At 23.3% G+C, this 21844-nt stretch overlaps 1 protein-coding gene across 1 annotated transcript; it reads right to left on the reverse strand.

The window, feature by feature from the left end:
- Nucleotides 1-19538: 19538 nt before the first annotated feature.
- On the reverse strand, nucleotides 19539-21591 carry LOC105364749 (leucine-rich repeat, immunoglobulin-like domain and transmembrane domain-containing protein 2). The gene has a single exon (XM_011502758.1). It carries the CDS (start codon nucleotides 21575-21577, stop codon nucleotides 19604-19606), a length of 1974 nt encoding a protein of 657 aa, XP_011501060.1. The 5' UTR covers nucleotides 21578-21591; the 3' UTR covers nucleotides 19539-19603.
- Between the last annotated feature and the right edge of the window lie 253 nt (nucleotides 21592-21844).

Raw genomic sequence — 21844 nt, forward strand, 5'->3', positions numbered from 1 at the left:
TTTTTATTTTTCACATTCTGATAAAAGATTTATAATTAACTTGTTCTCTAACTTTGTTTCCATAGTTTTTTTTATCTTATCATTTATAAGGCATAGAATCTAAATTATAAAAGTATTGGCAAATAAATAATAATAAATAAAAGAAATAACGTTTTAATTGATTAGCCATATATAATGGTATCGATTTATTTAAAGTTTTAAATAAAAAAAGTTTTAAAATGTTACTCTGAAATTATTATTATTTCATTATTGTATCATATTATCGAATCTATTATATATAATTTTGATTGGGAATTAATTTTCTTAGAACATCGCTTATATCTTCTGATTTTATGTGAAATAATGATTAAAAATACTTTATTTAGAAAATATTTAAATGTATACATTACTTGTAGCTCAAATCAATCATACTTAACGGTACTTAAAAAAAATTGAGTACTAATACTTTACTTGAAAATGTAAAAATCAAATTTTCGTAGGCATCAATAGAAAAGTATTTAGATTTTATTTACGTTATTTAATTGTCTCATTAATACAATCATTTGATTTAATTAATTTAATTGATACCGTAGTATCAACATTGGACCAAAAATAGATACATATTATAAATATTACTTTGCCTTAATTATGCTTAATACAGTAAATAAAAAAAATTTAAAATAAAATGATTACGTAATAATTAGTTTCTATTATTTGTCTATTAAAATTTTTTCAGATGTATTATTTTTCATATTTTATGTATTCACAATAAATACATAAATGAATCCTTTTAAATAATTAATTATATTAAAAATACAAAACGTTCTATATATTTATTATTAAAATTATTGATAATAATACCACTGAAATTTAAAAGCAAACTTCATTACTCAAATAATAGTGGTAACTAATATTATACCTATTCAATATTAAAATTTAGTCTATAAAATAAATACATTATAAGTACACGATGAAGAAAATAAGAAATAATTTTTGTATTGTTATATAATTTATAAAAAAAAACAGTATAATAACGTGTTATTAACATTTACTTTCCAAATTCATAATTTTGAAAGTATTATATTGTTAATAAAAAAAATTCTATAACAGTATATTCTAAAATTATTTATAATGAATCATAATTTTTACATATCCTATTTAAAATATATAATAATATGTATTTAAAAAGTTATAAATAATCTATTAAAAGATTTTAACAGATAGATAGAGTTTGTTTAATATATTATTTTGAGCTTCTGGATAAACTAAGAAATAATTAAGTGAATAAATTGCGTAAAATCTCTATTCATCAAAATTAGAAAAAAAAATTTTAACGTAAATTATCAAACTGAATACAAATTTAATTAGAAAGTAGTAAAATAATAATGATAAATAGTAAAATATTTTTCAGATTTTCAAGTATTTTCTGCTTTTAATGTATGCTATTGTTATTAAAACATACAGTATCAGAAGGAATATACATTATTATTATATAAATTTCAACCCATAAAATTGAAACCCCAATAGCTTCACATAAGTTATTTTTATTTACTTTTTTTAACAATACATTTCTACCCCTTTTATATATGTAACATACATATCTACACTTATATTGTATTATACTTTGCTCCAAGGTATTTAATTTTTATATCTTATTATATCGATTTATTCATAACATGAATGTAGAATTAATTGGCCTCTTGTTGAGGCCAATTCTTCAGTAAGACGAACTTCATTAACATAATATTTGATACGGAATTGTGTAAGGAAAATGGATAATAGAAATGGATAAAAAAAAGGAATAGTCAAACTAGTTTCTATTATATACATAAAAGCAGAATACTCATAGATTAAGGAAATTTCAATTTGATGAATATTTTAATATAATAATATATATAATAATATAATAATTATCGGAATTATAATTGAAAAAAATTATAATTTTTTATATAATTATTTACTTAAATAATATAATTTAATATATAATTTAATACTTTTTTTTAATATTTTTGTATTAGAATATTAAATATATAATTAAAATTATAATAAATATAATAATTATAATGAACTTCATGAGATATAAACTCATTTATTTAATATAATTTTAGTAGGTTAGTCATATTGTATCACAAGAAAATTATAAATCATAATCTCATATTCTAATGTAATTATCCATTGTATATTAGAGGAATAGCTGTTTGTTTACAAAATTTTTATTGAAAACGAATATGTTACTATAACTATATGTTCCGTTAGAATCAGTTTTCCGAAATTTATAAGCGACTCCCAAGCTACCGTATTAATTCTTCAGAAAAATATGTTCATTTTATTATTTTAAATTATTCCTCTACATTTTTTCCTTTCTTCTATTTTACATATTATATTAACTTATTAATATAGAACGATATATTACTAAGTTATATGTTATAAATAACGATAATTTATAGATAATATTTTCTTCTGATAGATCACATATTTTTCATAGTATGTTATAATTTCATCATACATAAATAAGTTGTAATAACGATATAAATTCAAGAATTTATTCAAATAATTATTACGATTAAATAAATTTCATAATATAAAAATTTTTTAAATATATTTATATGATATTAAAATAATTTACTAAATTATAATAAAAATTTTTTATATTTATTTTTTTATAATTTTTTTTTATATTTTTTATTATTTTATAAAATTTTATAGTTTAAACAGTCCACTAATAAATGTTGAAAAGTTTTTTTTTTAATAAATATTCAGTAAATTGTACATTTACACAAGAGATAGTACTTCCCGGCGGATTGTATAAATATATATGAGAAATAGCTCTATATATATTAAAATACGTAACAAAAGTAGCTCTGCACAAAAATAACAATATCTAGACTTTAGCTCAATATACGCGCAATTAGTTTAATGTAACAGCTTCTCGAATGCATAATTATCCATTAGATAATTATACGTTATCGATTTAGTAATATATTCGTACAACTGATTAGAGCAGTACTCAGGATCATTATTATGACATTTTATTTGAATTTGTCCTTTTATATCCCTAGATTGAATTTAATCAATTTCTGCCCGCCTTTTTGTTTCTAAATTCGTTTTTAAATTTCGCTAGCGTTTCTCAGATGCTATTTTTGACTAAAATTATAGAAATATTAAATAATAGAGGAAAATTATAATTTTACTTACACCAAATTATACCTAAAATACATACTTTAACGTATTAAACATATCTAAATTGTAAAAATATATATGGTTATATTGAATGATATAATACATGCACGTATCTGTAATTTTATTAGTTACTAGAAAATTGACCTCACTCTTATATCGCATTGATATAAAAAATCAAGTCGTTTTGTCGAATGACTCTTTTTATAATTTATATATTTTTATGAAAATATAATAATTTTATTATCCCCACTTTACATTTATGTACAAGGGAATTTTTAAAAAGTAACATTTTTATTATTTGTTTTTAATTCCATGAACAAATTATAAAGATATTTCACAAGATTAATAGTATTAAATTATAAAATCAAATAACCATAAATTAATTCATTTCCCCGTATTTGAGCAACTGTCAACAATTTATAATTATGGAACACATAATTATAATTACATAATAATAAATTATAATATAATTACGGAAATAATTTTTTTAGATTAAATAAAAAATTATACTCATAAAATACGTAGATCTATTATTTATTATAGATATATACATAGTTAAAACAAGTATTGAATTTATTGAAATAATATTAATAATATCGAAAAAACTACTGAAAATATATTTCATAAGTATTTTCTATTCGATTTCAAGCCTTATATGATCATATATATGTTTGTACATCACGTATAAGATAATCGTTATCAAAGCAATCATTTATCTTCACGCACATATTTTTCTTTTTTTATGTTCTCTTTGAAACTGCTCTTTTAATAAATTCTTCCAATGAGTTTTTATAACTCTTTTAATCAGTGTAAAATTTTTTTCATTTTTTAATTCATGTAATTTTCCTTATTTTAATGTATTATTTTCATAATATCTTTTATGATTTTCTTCCACCCTAAAGCAAAATATATATTTTCGTTATCAAATTTGTTCGATCGTATCTACATAAGCAAAATATAAATCATTTACCTTCTATTTTTCTTTTTCTGTTTTTTATTGTTTTTAATCGAATCCCTATGTGTTTTTATAAATTTTTGTAAATTAACGATATGTGAACAAATAAAAGTATTTAATAAGTTTGCAAATATAATTATTCAAAATTTTTCTTTCAATATTATGAAAAATTAAAATTGGCGTAAATAGTAAGAAAAACAATGAGATATTTTTAATATAAAATATTAATATAATGTTCGTATTTATAAAATATTTTATAGATATTTTTTTATTTTATAGACATTTTAGGATATTGGAATAATATTTTTGAAATCTCACAAATAAAGTATATTTTAAAGATGAATGTTAAAATACACAATTATTTTTTTGTTATACTAAAGGAAATGTATAATAAAATTAATTTGATGATAATTATTTTAACATATAAATGGCAATTATATATGATTGTATGATAGTAAAAAAAATGAATAAAATACTAAACATTTTTTGCTTATGAATGCAATATTATACAAAATCAAGATAAGCAAAACTAATACTCAAGTATAGTGGTATTTATCGAATCTATATATCAAAATTTCGAATCAAACTTTCTTGAAAAATGTTTAGATCAATTAACCACAAAATTATTTAAAAGAGTTAATGCAGCTATTTAGCATATGTTAAAATAAAAATCATACGCTATTTATGCCTTCAAACGCTATTAATGCTTAAATTTTTAGAAAACAGTAGAATTATTCGGAACCAATAATACAATGTTCAATCATGTTAGAACACATTTCTATATAGGACAATATTATGTTTTAACCTTTTGTCAATTTTTAATTTTCAATTCTTTTAATTTTCTCATATGTTCTATATATATTTGTATATAAATTCGTAATTAATTCCATACAATTGTATTAATATATATATAGAAAAAACGGAAATTGATAAATTTATTAAAAAGTTAAATTATTTAATAGTAATGAAATATAAATCGAAATATAATATATCTTTCAATACAACCTACCGCAACATAATTTTAATACAGCTACAAAAATAACCATACATCTAACATTTATTATATGTAAGCTATATGCGTAATTAAATTATATCTCAACTCTTAATTTTAATATCATTAATGTTAGTTATATGCTCTTAAAAATATATATCTTCACTATTTTTCATGAAATTTAATCACTGTATTTATATAACTTCTAGAACTTTTATTGCCTGTAAATAACGTCAAGTTTTACCCGAACAGCGGTTCTGAATATAAGTGATAAAAATGATATTATATATATATATATATATATATATATATATATAATGTACTTATATATTTCTATTTACAGAAATAAAATGAAGTCGGATTTAAAAATATATGATGTTAAAAACAAATAACTATCAAATATTATTAGTATTTAGTATCAAATACAATATTTAATGAATTTGAATATACACTGTCCTTGAAGAAATTATAACAAAATGAATCAACAATTTTTATAGTGTGTTTTAATGTAGCCCAAATTAATTCAATTTTTATATTTTATATTTTATAAATGTTACAATTATTGTAAATGTAAAATTTCTATGGTCTTTTCTGTACAATAATAAGGTACTAGAAGTAATTTGGAAAACATTTTACGTCGTTTAGACGTGCAAGTATTATAATTTTTCATTTTAATTTCTATTAATTAAAATTTGAGTAATATAGTTTTGTACCTTAAATTAAAAATACAAATTTTTCAACTTTACAATGATAAAAATAATATTTTATTATCTTTAAAAGAAATTTTTATCAATATTATCATAAAAAATAGGAATAAAGAAACATTGATAAAAATTGGACTAAATGTCCTAATATTAAGCAGTATGTATTATTATATTTCTATTCTATAATTATACTATTTATCGTAATATTAAAATTATTAATTTCTGTATTTATTTCATTCAAATTATAATTAAAAATAAAATTACTACTTGGTATTCAAAAAATTCAATAAATTAAATTTCATTATAATATAATAATTACAAATAATATTATATCATATTCATCTCTATATTTCATTTTTAATATGAATTTAATTTAAACAATAATTGTATAAAAATATATTGAGCTTAGTTATCTAAAATTTCTTCGAACAAATTATAATATAAAGGGAATGTTTTAAATTTTTTAAAGAGTTGTCCACACTAATTCTTTTAAAATGTTTACTTATCGAAGTTTACCTATATATATATACTTTTCATTATAATTACATTATTCATATTTAAAATGCAAAAACTAATATATGATAAAATTTGTTATGAATTTGATATTAATAGATATAAATATGTAATTTTGTTTTTTATATATTTTTCATGTTAATTTTCAATTAAAACTATATATTATATTATAAAAATAATTTATTATTTTATCAAAGTAATAATCTACTGTTTCATATACCATATGTAAAATTTCACACCAACAATTTCATTATCAATAAATAATATTTTCAAATAAAATATGATCTTCTTAGAACTAATAATAGAAGTGATACAAAAAATATTTTCAAATTAGTAATTTAAATTTTTAAAAGGATACATGATAAAGGCGCATAAAATGGGAATATATTCTATAAAGAAAGAAAAGCTGAATCAAAATTTCATACTTTAGAGTTGTCTACTTTATGAATGGAGTGGATGTCTAAGGTTAAATTGAATGAATAAAACAATAAAGAATATATAAATGATTGGAAAAGAGACGCTGAGAGCTCTTTCAATGACATGATCACCACTATTTTATTCATGTATAGAAGTTACCTTATGTGACGAAAAATCCAAGAAAAAATTTTTATATTACACGCTTATAATTGATCAAATCTGCTACACAGATATAGATATTTTTTCTTAGTATAATTATGTTTTATATATTTGTTGGCTTGATTCTTTAGTGATAGGTTTTACTAAAATTCATTTGAAAACTACTTATAAGATTATTTATACATAAACAGCGTAACTATATCTTTGAGCTGCAACTCTAACTAAAATCATAAAATTATTCAGAATAGCTTCATAGTAACTGCTTGCAGATTAAACTTAAAACTCAATTTATTTTTATATTATAAGTGTATTCACGAAATCGCCCCAATCATATTTTTATTAAATATTTAAAATTATAATTTTTTGAAAATGTAATAGTGTAAGTATAAATTAAAAATATTACATTATACAGAATTTAAACTTTATATCAGGTTACAAACTTTAACTAATTTGAACTTATTAAAACTATAAATATTAATATTTAAAAAAAAATATGTTAATAATAAATTTTGTATATTTTCTATCTATATTTTATTACATCTAAAATATTTTAATTCAATATTTTTACAATAACATCTATTTTGTTTTGAAAATTAAAAAAAAAATAATTATAAATAACTTAAATTTAAAATTAACAAAACAAAAAATATCTTATGTTAAATCATTATATTGTATAAATTAATATTTTAATGAATGTAAAAGTGCATAAGCTATATTCGTTACATTGTTAAAAAATTTTTTCTAAAATATATTTTATTTAATAAATATTTCATTAATTCAACAAGAAAAAAATTTTATTTAAATATATAGGATACAAAGTTATTACATTAGATAAATATTAAACATAAAAAGCATTTGCATAATGATATTAATTCAAATATTATCGATATAAAAATAAAATATATGATTGCATATAAAAATAAGTTTAACTTAAAATAATTACTATAATAAATATATAAATATTAAACATAAAAAGCATTTGCATAATGATATTAATTCAAATATTATTGATATAAAAATAAAATATATGATTGCATATAAAAATAAGTTTAACTTAAAATAATTACTATATAAGTATACATATAGTATATAAGTAAACATAAGTATACATTAACTTTCTAATAAATTAAAAGGATAAAAATGACTATTTACATTTTTATAAAATGATAAAATAAAATCTACCTAGTTTTTAGTGAATAGTATTGAAACTATTGCATAATTAATTTTATAATATCGCATTATTAATAAAATATTTTTTTAAATTTTAACATGAATTGTTCTATAACTTATATAAAATACAATACAGAAAAAATATTTGGATATTAAAAAGTGAAATATATCATTTCAATTATCCACTGCACTTGAATGTTCCACTGCATTCCAACATGTTTATTGTACTTGTTAAATAGAATATAATTTTAACGATAGATAATGGTCATTTTAAAAAATTAAGTCATTTACAAATATAATAGTTGTTTATTACATTGTGTATATATTATGTGTACGCAATAAATAATACAGTGATATATATGAAATCATTCATCTTCCTTACGCAATGAACTAGGAAACTAAACTGAACAAACAGCGATAGATAATCGGTATTCTCCATCTATTTGAATAAAATATTTAAAGGAAGTAAAGAGTATAATAAAAAAGACATCGTTATTATAAAGTAATGCATTATCCATCATCAATGAGTATTCGCCAAGGCAAAACAACTGATAAATTCATAAATTCCTAAGTTTTATTTTTTAATATAATTTTCCATCTCTTATGTAAGTTTTTTTTACAGAAATAGGTATTCCGCTCACTTATATAATATACGTATAATCATAAACATATGTGCCGCTCGAAAGAAGAGTTTGTTTTTTCTTGTGAACTTTGAAATACACACAGTTGTTCGTATTTAAACTAAATTCAACATAAATTCAAGAAATCGAATAATTTATTTAAAATTAAATCAAATTACAATATGGTCAAGTCAAATTAAGATAAATATGTATCTAATAGATTGTATTCAAAATTTTTTTTTTATTTATATTTAATTATTATTTTATTTTAATAATATTATTTATTTATTAATATTTTAGTTATTTAAAATATAATATATTAAATTTAATTATTTTAATAATATTTTACATTCCAAATAAATTATAAATATTTACAAAACGAAGGTGATTTATAATTTTTAAAATTATACATGATTTAATATAATAAAGAACGTTTTTGTCATGGAAAGCTTCTAATAGAAGAAAATACGAACAGCGAAACTGCGTAACAATTTTTCATATATTATTACTCCCAAGTTAAATACATACTTGTCATCCCATTAACACTTTTCGCAATCATGCATGCAGCCATACATCAATGAACTGTCGCACTTTCAACAAAAGTATGTATAAATATTCGCAAGATAAAACCAAAATACAAAGTTTCTCGGTATAGTTCCATACGTGCATTATGTTGTCTTTATATTTCTCCTTTTTTTTTAATTTCTGCAACACTAAATTACACATTTGTACATATTTAATATCTCTGTATTTGTCTTTTTAAGTAAGGTTTTGTTTCTCTTTTATTGTATCTATAGTAAATATGAACTATATATAAATAGGGTTTACGTCACCACAGTACTGATATCCATTTATTTTTTGTATTTTATTTTGTCGATTAAACCCGTATACCTCAACTATAACGCTCGTAATAGTACCTTTTTCAACTTCTCTACTTTTGCCACATATATTCACTTAAAATACACTCTCGCCATCTCACAATAAGTAATCAGCCTTCGCGTTTTCTTTTGCTCGTGAATTTTTATTTTGTATTTTGTGAGAGTTCACACGCATGTGTGCATGTATATATATTTTTTACTTGGGATTTTTTTTATCTTCGAAGCCTTATTTTTTCTTGGCTCCCATTATTTTTAATGCGTAAAATAAAAATGTCGCAGTACACCAACCAATTGAAATGTGTATGAATTTCATTCGATTATTTTTTATTTGCATGCGTCGCATTAGTATAACGTTAGTACGCACGATAACTTAATTGCTTTTATTTTGGCTCGTAAATTCTCACTTCTAATTTTCATTCATGCTCTACTCATTGGTATATTAATGATTTTATGATTACAAGTATTTTATGTTTTATTAATTAAACAAGGTTTCAGATTAATTGTCTTGTGCTAATGGATTTCTATGACAATTAAGCGTTTTTATGTTTTTAAAATTTCTATACCTATCATAATTAATTTCATTTAATAATTTCAACATAAATTATTTATAAGCTCTAAATAAATTGGATTTCAATATTTTCAATATTACAAATGTATGATTAGTATATCAAGATTAAAAATTCAAATTATGGTAATTAAAATAAACTTCTGATTTAAAAATATTTTTAAATTTATAATTTTTTAAAAAATAAAGCTCAGTAATGAACCAAATTTTCGATCATAATAAACAATTATAATGAAATAACCAATTTTATACTTTCCGTTAGATTTACTTTAATGAAATAAAAAACTGAATATAAAAAAATAATTGAATCAATTATTTTTACTTAACTGCGACATTTTTTAAAACTTTAAAATTATAAATATATAAAGCATCAGACTTATATCACTATATCATTAATAGTACTCTGTTTATTTCAACTGTTACGATAATAATTATTTTTTTAATCACACGTAATTTTGCTGTATTATTCGGTGTATTTTAACTATTTTTTTCATTTTTTTCCGACCATTCACTCTATACAATATGGAGTAATAAAAACGTCGAAGTTCCACTATAATTAAATAATAATAATTAAAGCTAATTTTTGGATGAATATTCATTTTACACAAAGTTTTGCTATAAAAATTAAACTATAAAATTTTCACTACTTTAGACCAATATTTTATTCCGAAATTGTAATCGTGAGATTGCATAAATGTTATAGAAATCAAAAATTTTGCTTCTATGCTTTATATAGAGGAAAATTACTGCATACTTTTTGAGAGCAAATCTTGACGGAAATTTTCCCAAGATCCATTATATTGTCGAATACTCGGCTTTGCGCATGAGTAATGATATGTGTTGATTTTCAAATGGAAATTTTTCCTCTTGATACATATATCAGTTGAATCTTTATTTGAATATGGAGAGTTTTTAGGATAAATATTTGTATGAATAAGGATATATGACGCTTTTATATTTAATAAATATTATATACAAATTAATATATAACTATATTTTCTATAAATATTTAAACAAATGTTGCTCTTTCTGTAAATATTTTTAATATTATATATATTTAATCTATATATTTCATTCTCTATTATCTTTTAAAACAATATAAATTATAAAAAGCATCTACATATTGTTTTGATAATTTTTAGTGTTTTATTAATAATCATATAACTTACTTAAAAATTGTTTAAAAACATACTCAAATTATATTTGAAAATATATATGCGAGCATTCATTTTTTATTTGACCATATTAGAATATTATAACTATATTTTCTAAACGTTATATTTAAAACTAATATACACATTATATGTAAAGAATATTTATATAGAATAAATAAAAAAAAATGAATTTGTCATCAAAAGTAAAAAATCCTTTTTCTCTCTTTAATAAAAGTTTAACTGTTAATAAAGCATATTGCTAGACAAATGAATGAATTCTATGAATTCATTTGCGCTTTAAAATAATATTTTGACAAAATATAATTCAATCATCAATTTTTTCCGCTACATAATTTTTTCTTATTTTGATTTATTTGATATTTCTTGAAAAAATTTCTAATTAATACCACGAGAAATAATTTTTTTATTCGAATTTATAACAAATAATAATGTATATATGTGTAATGGATAAGTAATTACAAAGACGTAATTAATACATTCATTAAAAACAGCATTTATAATTTTATCTTACAAATAAATAAAATACAGATAAACTTATGAGCGGTACTTAGAATATGATTGTGAGTTGGATTTTTCTTGATGAAAAGAAAAGTAGGAAAATATATTTTAAGTTATTCTTTAAAAAAACCAGGTCATTTTTAATTTCAAGTTGCATATGAAAATAAAGAATATTGTATATCCTATTATTTTCTGTAAATTCTTTTGCGATATAATGAAGTTTTTGAAATTACAAAAAGAATCTGACAAATGAAATAAATACATTAATGTCATTGAAAAACTGATCGAATTAACAAACAATTGCTTAACATTGAAGTTTTTTGAGACTGATGTATAAATTGACGTAATTATTGAAAATTAATATAAATATATTCAATCAATCAAGTGAATAATTATATATATTTAATATGTCAAATATAATATTAAATATAACTATTTTATAACTATATTATTAGCGAAAAGAAAATAGAAAACGAAGCGTCTACATTTTTAGTATCTGAACGTACAAAAATATACTCATTACGTTCTTTTATGCAGTAGATGATATATTCTGATTTTAGTATTTTTAAAATAGTATGTGTGTGTGTATGCGTGTGTATATATATATATATATATATATATATATATGTGTGTGTGTGTGTGTGTGTGTGTGTGTGTGTGTGTGTGTTTGATTAATGATATTTTTTTCTTTGATTTAATAAAGCTTTTGAATATACCATAATGTAGTAAATAAAAACTCATTTAGTCAATTTTATAGAAATTCACGATTTACAATACCAAAAAATAGTGAATAAAATTTCAATGTGTTTATGACGAAAAATAGTCACGAAATACATAAACTGAATTTAAAGAAAACTTTATATTTGATTAATAGTACTTATTCAACTGTCAAATTAAATAATTATTTGATATATATTTGTTAATACTATATACATTCTTTGTTAGATCATCAAAATATATTTTACTGCATGTATGATGATACTCTGTATTTTGAACTCTATTAATTTATAATCGTTATTATCTTATAAAATATTTTTTAAACTGTGCGTAAATAAATATTTGTTTGTTTAATTTCTTAGATATAAAAATTCTTTCTTCAAACTTTTTAAGTAATTTTAATAATTTCGATTACGAAATAATAATCAAAAAAAAGATTGTTAAATGACAATATTTTGATTTATTAAATATAACTTTATAACATTTACTGCAATTCTGATTAAAACAAGAAATTTTCAGTTTAAAAATTTTGGAAAAAATAAGAAAAAATTATTATCATACAAAAATTCTACCAACTAAGCGACAAGGTAAGAAAGATTTTAATTAATACTTTAAAAATACTGAGTAAAAGAATTTTCAGACTATTTTATTGCTCTATTCAGGCTCACATCAGTTACTTTATGTCAATATTAAATAATAGTTAAAATTCAAGCTCATAAGTTATGAAACAATTACATTGCAAATCAATTTGCTCATTGACCTCCAATAACTGTTTAATGTACTTCCTCATGAATATCCTCATTTTTTGACTAATACAGAATAAAGAGTGAGGGTAAAAAATTAGTAAATTCACTTTTTAGATAGTGAGAGAGAGAGAGAGAGAGAGAGAGAGAGAGAGAGAGAGAGATGGGGAAGAAGACAAATAAACAGATAAAAGTACAATGTTAAAAAGAAAAATGAAAGCAAGAAGATATTTCAGTAGCTTTCAGTAAACACAGGACTAATGGTACTGATAAAGTTTCAAGGATTTATTTCTAGCGATAAATTTATATGGTGATAAAAGCAGTTATATCTACTTCATTTAATACATGAATATCTTTTAGTTAAAAAATACGACATGGACAAAAAGAATGTATAATATAATGTCCTCAAAATACTTTGTCAACACTTTTATATACACTTAGACCTATACATGCACATGTGCATAATATATACTAATCTTTATAATAGAAATGATTTAATTATTCTGCAATCCAATCTAAATAGTTAATATTTTTCACAATAAAGGAAAAATATCACTGAGAAAGAAAATGTGATCTAGAATATTGATACTCCAAAAATATGCAATATTTAATACCATAAATTTGGATTTTCTATTTTGTTTAATCTTAATTTTAGTTTTAGTTATTCGATACTTGATGATACTTGATGAAAGAATTCTTCCAAATAAAAAAGGAAAATATTTTTTTCAGAGGATCATTAAGGACACAACTCTCACTTTTGTATAGTTATACATAACGCAAACACACAGACGTACATACGTAAGTAATGTAAAGAAAAATTATAATAAAGCTTAAAAATTTATTTTAGATAAATAAGTTAATTTATATTCAAACTTTTAATTTGATATAATGAGAAAGTCAGCCATAAACTTGGGTTTTCAGACTCTTTAATAGTAATTATATTTACATTATAATAGATGTAAATATTTATGCAGTCTTCAAATTAAGTCTTGATTTTTCATTATTTTTCTTATGCTACTTACTTCATATAAATTTTTTTATCCAAAATTAATAAACGAAGACAAATAATAAAAACTCTTAAAAAGTGTGTCAATGAAAATACTTCGAAATGTTTAATTGGCTACAAAATATGAATTGGTAAATAATTTTCACTCGTTAATGTTTATATTTACATATCAGAAATTATTACGTAGTAATCGTTCTAAAGAAAAAATGATATTGTTAATCTTTAAAGAAAATTAGAAATATAAGTTTTACTTAAAAATTAAATCGTTTAATTTATACAAAATCTATGGAAAAATATAATAAAAAATAATATGTTCAGATCTGTCTTATAATGTTTTTGTAAAATTGAATTAAAGTGATGTTCAATAAAAAAAAATTAAGAGTGAAATGAAGAGAAAAATTTGTCAAACCAAGTATAAAATATAACAGTTAATATAGTGGTATATATGAAAATCTCACGAATGAAAGAAATATATGATATTTGAAATATGAGATGAAGGATAAATCATTGAATTTTATATTCAACTATAACATGAATTTACCACACTTTCAACCTCAAGTCTCGTTTCAATATGGTAAACGAAGTCATACAATTTATTAGATACGTGCTCACAAATTGCACGCGCAAATATTTATTATCTCTTTCATTAGCTGGGAGGTAAACTCATTACCGAGATTCTGAGATAGTAGGACATTGATATAATGAAGTTAAATTGTAAATAAGGAAAGAAATATCTTAGTCCATAAATAATGTTATAAAGTTAATAATATAAAGTTATAAAACAAATTAACTTTACTATTTTCGTTTATCCGATGTAATATAGTGTAATATTGATTTAAAAAGGGTGGAAAGAAATAAATTTTCCTTTGAATTTTCCTTTAAATTTTTTTGAACCCTTTAAATTTTCTGCAGCTCATCTATGCTTTCTATAGAATAGCAACTTACAATTATTTATATTCTTTATAACCTGTGTATGCCAATAACCAATATCAATATCAATTGTCAAAGGAGAAATAAATCAAGTTTTTCTTATTAAGTTTTAATTAGTCAAATAAATTACATCGATTTAGGTTTAAAAACTCCTTCATACATTATGCTTGTTTATATTTTGTGTAAGTATTAGGTAACGAATGCATATAAGAGTTGATTTTTGTGATTATGATGAGAATGGCTTATATTATATCTGTATGCAAATCTTTTTTGTGAAATATTTCTTTATGAAATATTTAATATTAATTCTGACAAATTAATAATAAAATTAATGTGAAATGCAACGAAAAAAATTATTTATGTACCCCTACTTATGTTTGAGGGAAATTATATACGCATATGTGATTCACTACTTCTATCACTAGTGAGCAAATATATATGAATTATCTGCTTGAGTATATGAATGAATAATTTGATATATGTTTATATGTATGTATTTATGTAAGCATATATGTATCTATACTTATATATGCATATGTATATATAAGTACGTAGATAATAAATTATATCAGCAGATCTTTCATCTACAAATAATTGCAAAATATGTACACGTTCTCCTATCAGGATACTTGAATGTATTATAAATCAGGATAATTATCCGAATTAGATTAAAAGATCCGTCGGTTACTCCCTCCCCAACCACCAAACATATAATCAACACATACAATCGAAATCATTCCTTAAATATCTTAAGAACTCTTTCTTTTGTCCACGATTTCTTGATTACTCCTGTGAATTTGCGTACGTTCCCTGCACATACAATTGAAGTTCCATTTATGGCGAAGATGCATACTATTCAAGCGCCACTAGTGTGCACTCAAATTTTCTCATACCCTTCAGCTTTATACCATGTAGTATATATAACTATATACTTTGTTCGAGACTTTTTTTACGATTACATTTTTCATATTATTTTACATCTTCTCTCTGACTTCTCTCTGTCTTAAGTATTTCAATGAAATAAAATTTTAGAATCGTGCAACTTTTGTATTACATAGAATTTGCTTATTTGTTATAATAAAAAGTGCATTATTTAAGTTAACTTAAAGATCTATTGAAGATCACAGTAATTTGCTTTATTCTATTTTATAATAGGAATGATTATTTTAATATCCCATCATTATAAATAAATGTTTTCAAATTATTTGTCTCTAAAAAACTTTAGACTATCATAAGTGTCCAAATGTTCGTGTTAATGTAAATTATTGTAATCTTTACATTAAAAAATGCGAGAATCAACTTGGTAATAAAACTATTTAACACAACCGAAAACGGAAAATTTAAAAAGAAAATTAAATACCCTTTAATACGAATATTAATTTTCTGTTTTTAAATATTATAACTTTCTAATAATATAGATTTTTTTAGAACATACATTTTAAAACCAAATGATTAAAATAAATGAAAAATTTATAATTTAAAGCAAATTATATAAATATATATTATATAAATAATATATAAATAAATATAAATAAATATACATATAAATAAATATTTATATAAAGCAAATTTAAAATTTGCTTATCCTTGCTTTAAAATTTTTCAAAAAATCATAATCAATGTAATTGATGGATAATAGGATATCATTTATTTAAAAACAATTAAGAAAAATATCAAATGAATGGTGAATATTGTATGAAGTTATATTTACATAGAGTAACCATTGTTGTATTCCTTTTTGATTTATAATAGGGTCAACCCTCATACACGAAAACTAATCTATTTTTATGTAATATTTTTATGTAATAATAGGCAATGCTAATTAAATAGTGATTTTAATATCACTTCTTATTTGAATGATTATAAAATTATAATTTTAAATATTAAATTTTTATGTTTTATAATCCTCGAATCCCTTTTAATGATTCATTTTATTAATTTTTATTGACTTCAATGCATATTTTATACATGTATGTAGCTATACGCGTAGTCTTCTAATAATTTAGTAAATACATTTCGACATCAATGAGTATAAACAAGATAATAAATAATTATATCTAAATGAAGATAACGATTTTTAATGATGTTATTAGTTGAATTAATACAAATATCTTATAGAATAATTTCCTTTTTTCACATTTACATTATGCGACCTCTCATATCATAATCGTTGATACTTTTGTACAAACTGTGAGTACTCGGTTATGTAGCAATAACTATGAAAACTTCTAGAATGTACAAACAAATCAGGAATCAAGGAATCAAATAAATTGCGAAACTATATTATTTCATATTCTTGCTATCTGAAAATTGGACGTATAATATGCCTCCACTGTATTAGACCAAAGATCACACGTGCTTTCGAGCACATCTGTTTTGAAATTTATAGTTTTTTCTATTCTTTCTTTCTCTCTCTCTCTCTCTCTCTCTCTCTCGGTATAAATGTCATATAATTTAAGAAATCTATTCGCTTCATTCCATTTTTAATCAAATGTCTGGAATGTGAAAACTATCACGATAGAAGAAAGCAATTATAAAATATAGGAGTTAAAAGACAAACGGCATTGCTTACTATTTATAAAGGATATATATATATATATATATATTTATATATCCTTATATATATACATCCTTATAGCCTTAAATATATATATATATATATATATATATATATATATATACTTTATAAATAGTAAGCAATGCCGTTTGTCTTTGAACTCCTATATTTTATAATTGCTTTCTTCTATTGTGGTAGTTTTCACGCTCCAGTCACTTGACTAAAAATGCAATAAAGCGAATAGATTTCTTAAATTATATGATATTTGTTCTTTAAATAGTTTCTCTTCCTTTTACAACGGTTTATAATGTAAAATCAAATTCTTTTTCTGACAAAAGTTGTTACCTATATATGCCTGATTATTACGTTTTTCATATAACCATTTTTAACGTCGAATATTTTTTATAAATATCAAAAATTATAATGTTTTATGTAATTATTTTAGCAAAATATTATGATAACGCTATTCAGGCTGTAAGTTATTTATGATAGTTAAATTTCAGTAGATTTTCTTACCGAATAAGTAAGTCTTGTCAAATTTACGCTAATTAATAGATCTATTATTCAACATAAACATTCTAATTAACTAAGCATTCTGGAAATTCGACAGATGGTTCATATGTTAACAACAACAACAACAAAATTGATTAAATCCAATTCTGTATTAAATACTAAAATCAATATCTTGTTTCTTTTTGAATAGGTGCATTGGTTTAAACATTAATATTTTGTATCGAGAAAGAAGTTTGACATAACCTCAATATTATATGATATATCTATAATAATTTTTTTAATCAAATAAATGCTTTAATTGTAAATAATATCATGAACATTATATATCAGAATTTTATGAGTGGTTCATCCATGACAGTCTTAAGTTATTTACGAGATAATAGTTTCGATTATGAATATAGTTATAGTGACTATATTCCTATAAATTTTTCATGCGAAGTAACTAAAATTTTAAAAAGAAAAGGGGAAAAAATTGATCTGCAGATACGTATTCAATTTTAGAATATATTTAGTATAAATACGTATTCATATCCTCTATTAATTAATTCACTTTGATAACTTATTTATACATTCTTGGAACATTAAACAGTCTTTATGTACTTTAGAAATCTTTGGTTTAACGCTCGACAGTCGGTTCTCGCTTTAGCATAAATCACACTCGACAATCGACATGAACTTTCCCTGACATTTATTTTCCTCTGTTCATAGATATTCGACATACTAAAGGGCAAACAAACAGGCATACATACAGAGTAAAATGAGTCTATCAATATTTCAATGTCTTTCTCAACATGTACACCACTATATGTATAAGAATGCAGGCATACCTACATATACACGCACGCATGCACACATATGTACCTGAAAGTAGATTCACTAGTCATCACGTACCTCAAATAAACTATTGATAGGTGCTTAATGCTTTCATCGCCCAAACAATGACACATCGTGAAATAATGTATATCATCGTCTTTTCGATAGTTCGCTTCACGCATTATTAAACATCATCTACATATACTGAGTGAAATGCTATAAAATCCATCTTCGGTGCTAACAGGATACTGCATGAATTTTGTCTCTCTTTGTTTCCGTCATTTCCATTTCTCTTTATTACTTAAATCGTTGTGTGTAAAATGGAATCTAAATGCAAATAAAAATTTAGTACAATATTAGTTGGTAATAATCACATGCACTGCGTGTAAGATGCAATCGATCAATGATTTTCTTCACACGCACAAGCTCGTATTATAATTCAATAATAATTCAAATAATTAGTCGATTGGCTGCCATCTTATTCTGCACTGCGTCTAAATGACGAAGAATGAAATATTGTCTAGACGTCTGTACCGGTACCTTCCTGATATCCTTCATCCGGTGAACTACGGGTTGAACCTAGAACACGCTTTAATGCCGAAACAGGTGGTAAAACAGGTATTCCTTTTTGCCAAACACGAATTTGTTTAGCTGTTTGTTTAGGTGGAAAAGATTCTTGTATCTGTTGACCAGGAATCACAATACCACTATGAGCTTGTTGAACTTCTTTTGATCCATATGTATTAATAGATGCCGACGGCCTACAAACTATATCTCTGCTTTGACCTTCCCATCCTAGGCATTCAGAATATAAGAGCTTGCTTTCCTCCATGTTAACAATTCGACTATATTCACCACTAGTAGTATATCCTCCTTGAATTACCTCTTCATCATTAGAACCACGTCTAGTATCTCTGATAAGATCCGGATTATCAATTGGCATTAAAGATGACTGAGGTGAGTAACACGATCCAACTACAACGGATTGCGGAATTCTTGCAGTCATTTCATCATAACCACGATTAATAAGATAGTCATGATTTTCCGTGACAATATTGACATTTGATCGTTGTACATAACTATGATTAATTAAAGATGGCGGTGTAACGATTTTAGATTCGTTAAAACTCGTTGCTTCTATCTCATCTACTTTCCGTCGACTAGCTGTTGAAGTAGTTGATTGCGGGTTGTTTGGATCATGACTACTGCTGTTACAACCTTCTAATGGTAAATTATCCGACAAAGGCGCTGGAGTTTTTACATCTTTCTGAGGCATTCTTCTCAAACGAATAAATAAAACCATAATAGTTAATAAAATAAAAAGTATAAGTACCACAAGAGCTGCGGATATACCAGCAATTTGTCCTGATCCTAACGTTGACATTCCAGCAGTACGCAAAGAAACGTGAAGAGTAAAATTTGCTTCAACGCTACCAGCTTGATTTTCTGCAACACAGAAAAAATTTGACGAATCTGTCTCTTGTGCGTTGGTTAAAACTAGCGTACTAAGCTTTCGAAATTGACCCTCCTCATAAATTAAAATTTTTTGATAGCTATTTACTGCTGAGTGATTAGTATATAATTTTCCATTCCAAATCCATTTTATTCTAGCAGGTGGTATAGCGGTTACTGTACAAACTATGCTTGCATTTTCGCCTATAGTAGCTTCGGCATAACGACTAACTATGAGCATCACTGGCCTACAAGCAAAATCATCGAATGTTAATTCTGAGAAAGACTTATTGATTAATTGCTCAGGTCGGTGACACATTGGTGCGATCAACGTTGGTAAATTTTGCTTCACCAACCAGGATTTCATCTCACGTAAATGACAATCACATATCCAAGGATTCTCATGTAATTCAATACTTGTTAATTTAGTGAGTGGCTCAAAAGTGCCTGGATGTAATGTAGAGATTCTATTATCATTTAGCTTCAAACTTTCTAACATCTCCAAACCTTGAAAACCTTTAGCAGCTAATTCAGTTAACTCTGCATTAGATAGATCCAATTTGACAAGATTCTGTGTATTTTTAAATGCATATGCAACAATTTTATACAGTGGATTAAAGGACAGTGTAAGATCTCTGAGGAAAGGAGTATCACTGAAACTAGCGCTGGGTACAGTACTGAGTAGATTATGACTAAGATCTAATTCAATAAGATTTGTTAGTCCAGCTAAGGCATTCTGCTCGATTCGGTCGATGCGACAGCTGCGGAGATACAATCGCTGAAGGTTGGTAAGGCGTACCTTGATAAAAATTTTGTTTGTTAGTGCACCGATATCATTTTCACTGGCATCGAGTACCTGTGTTTCTGAATCAATGTCGTCAGGTACGCTAGTCAATGCGCGGCCCTTACACTCTACCGTCCGCTTTCCGCTTTTCCACTTACACGTACACACATTCGCGCACTTGTCACCCATTGCTCGGCCGAGTCTCGTTGAATAGCTAAACAACAGGCAAAAAAGAAATATCACTTTATTCAAATACATCTTCTATTGTTAAATATTTCTGTATTAAACCAAAAAAAACTTTTCCTCTCTTATTCTATCTGTCTGTCTGTCTGTCTGTCTGTCTGTTTATTTTTCTCTCTCTCTCTCTCTCTCACTCACACACTCACCCACTCACTCACTCACTCACTCTCTCATTCGCTCTCTCACCCACTCATTCACTCACTCACTCACCCACTCAATTTCTTGCTTTCGTCTTCTGCTTTCTTCCGCTATTTTGATTTCACTTTATTAGCCTTCTTTTGTATT

Source organism: Ceratosolen solmsi, unplaced genomic scaffold (assembly GCF_000503995.2).
Source record: "Ceratosolen solmsi marchali unplaced genomic scaffold, CerSol_1.0 scaffold15, whole genome shotgun sequence".
In the NCBI taxonomy this organism is placed as follows: Eukaryota; Metazoa; Arthropoda; class Insecta; order Hymenoptera; family Agaonidae; genus Ceratosolen; species Ceratosolen solmsi.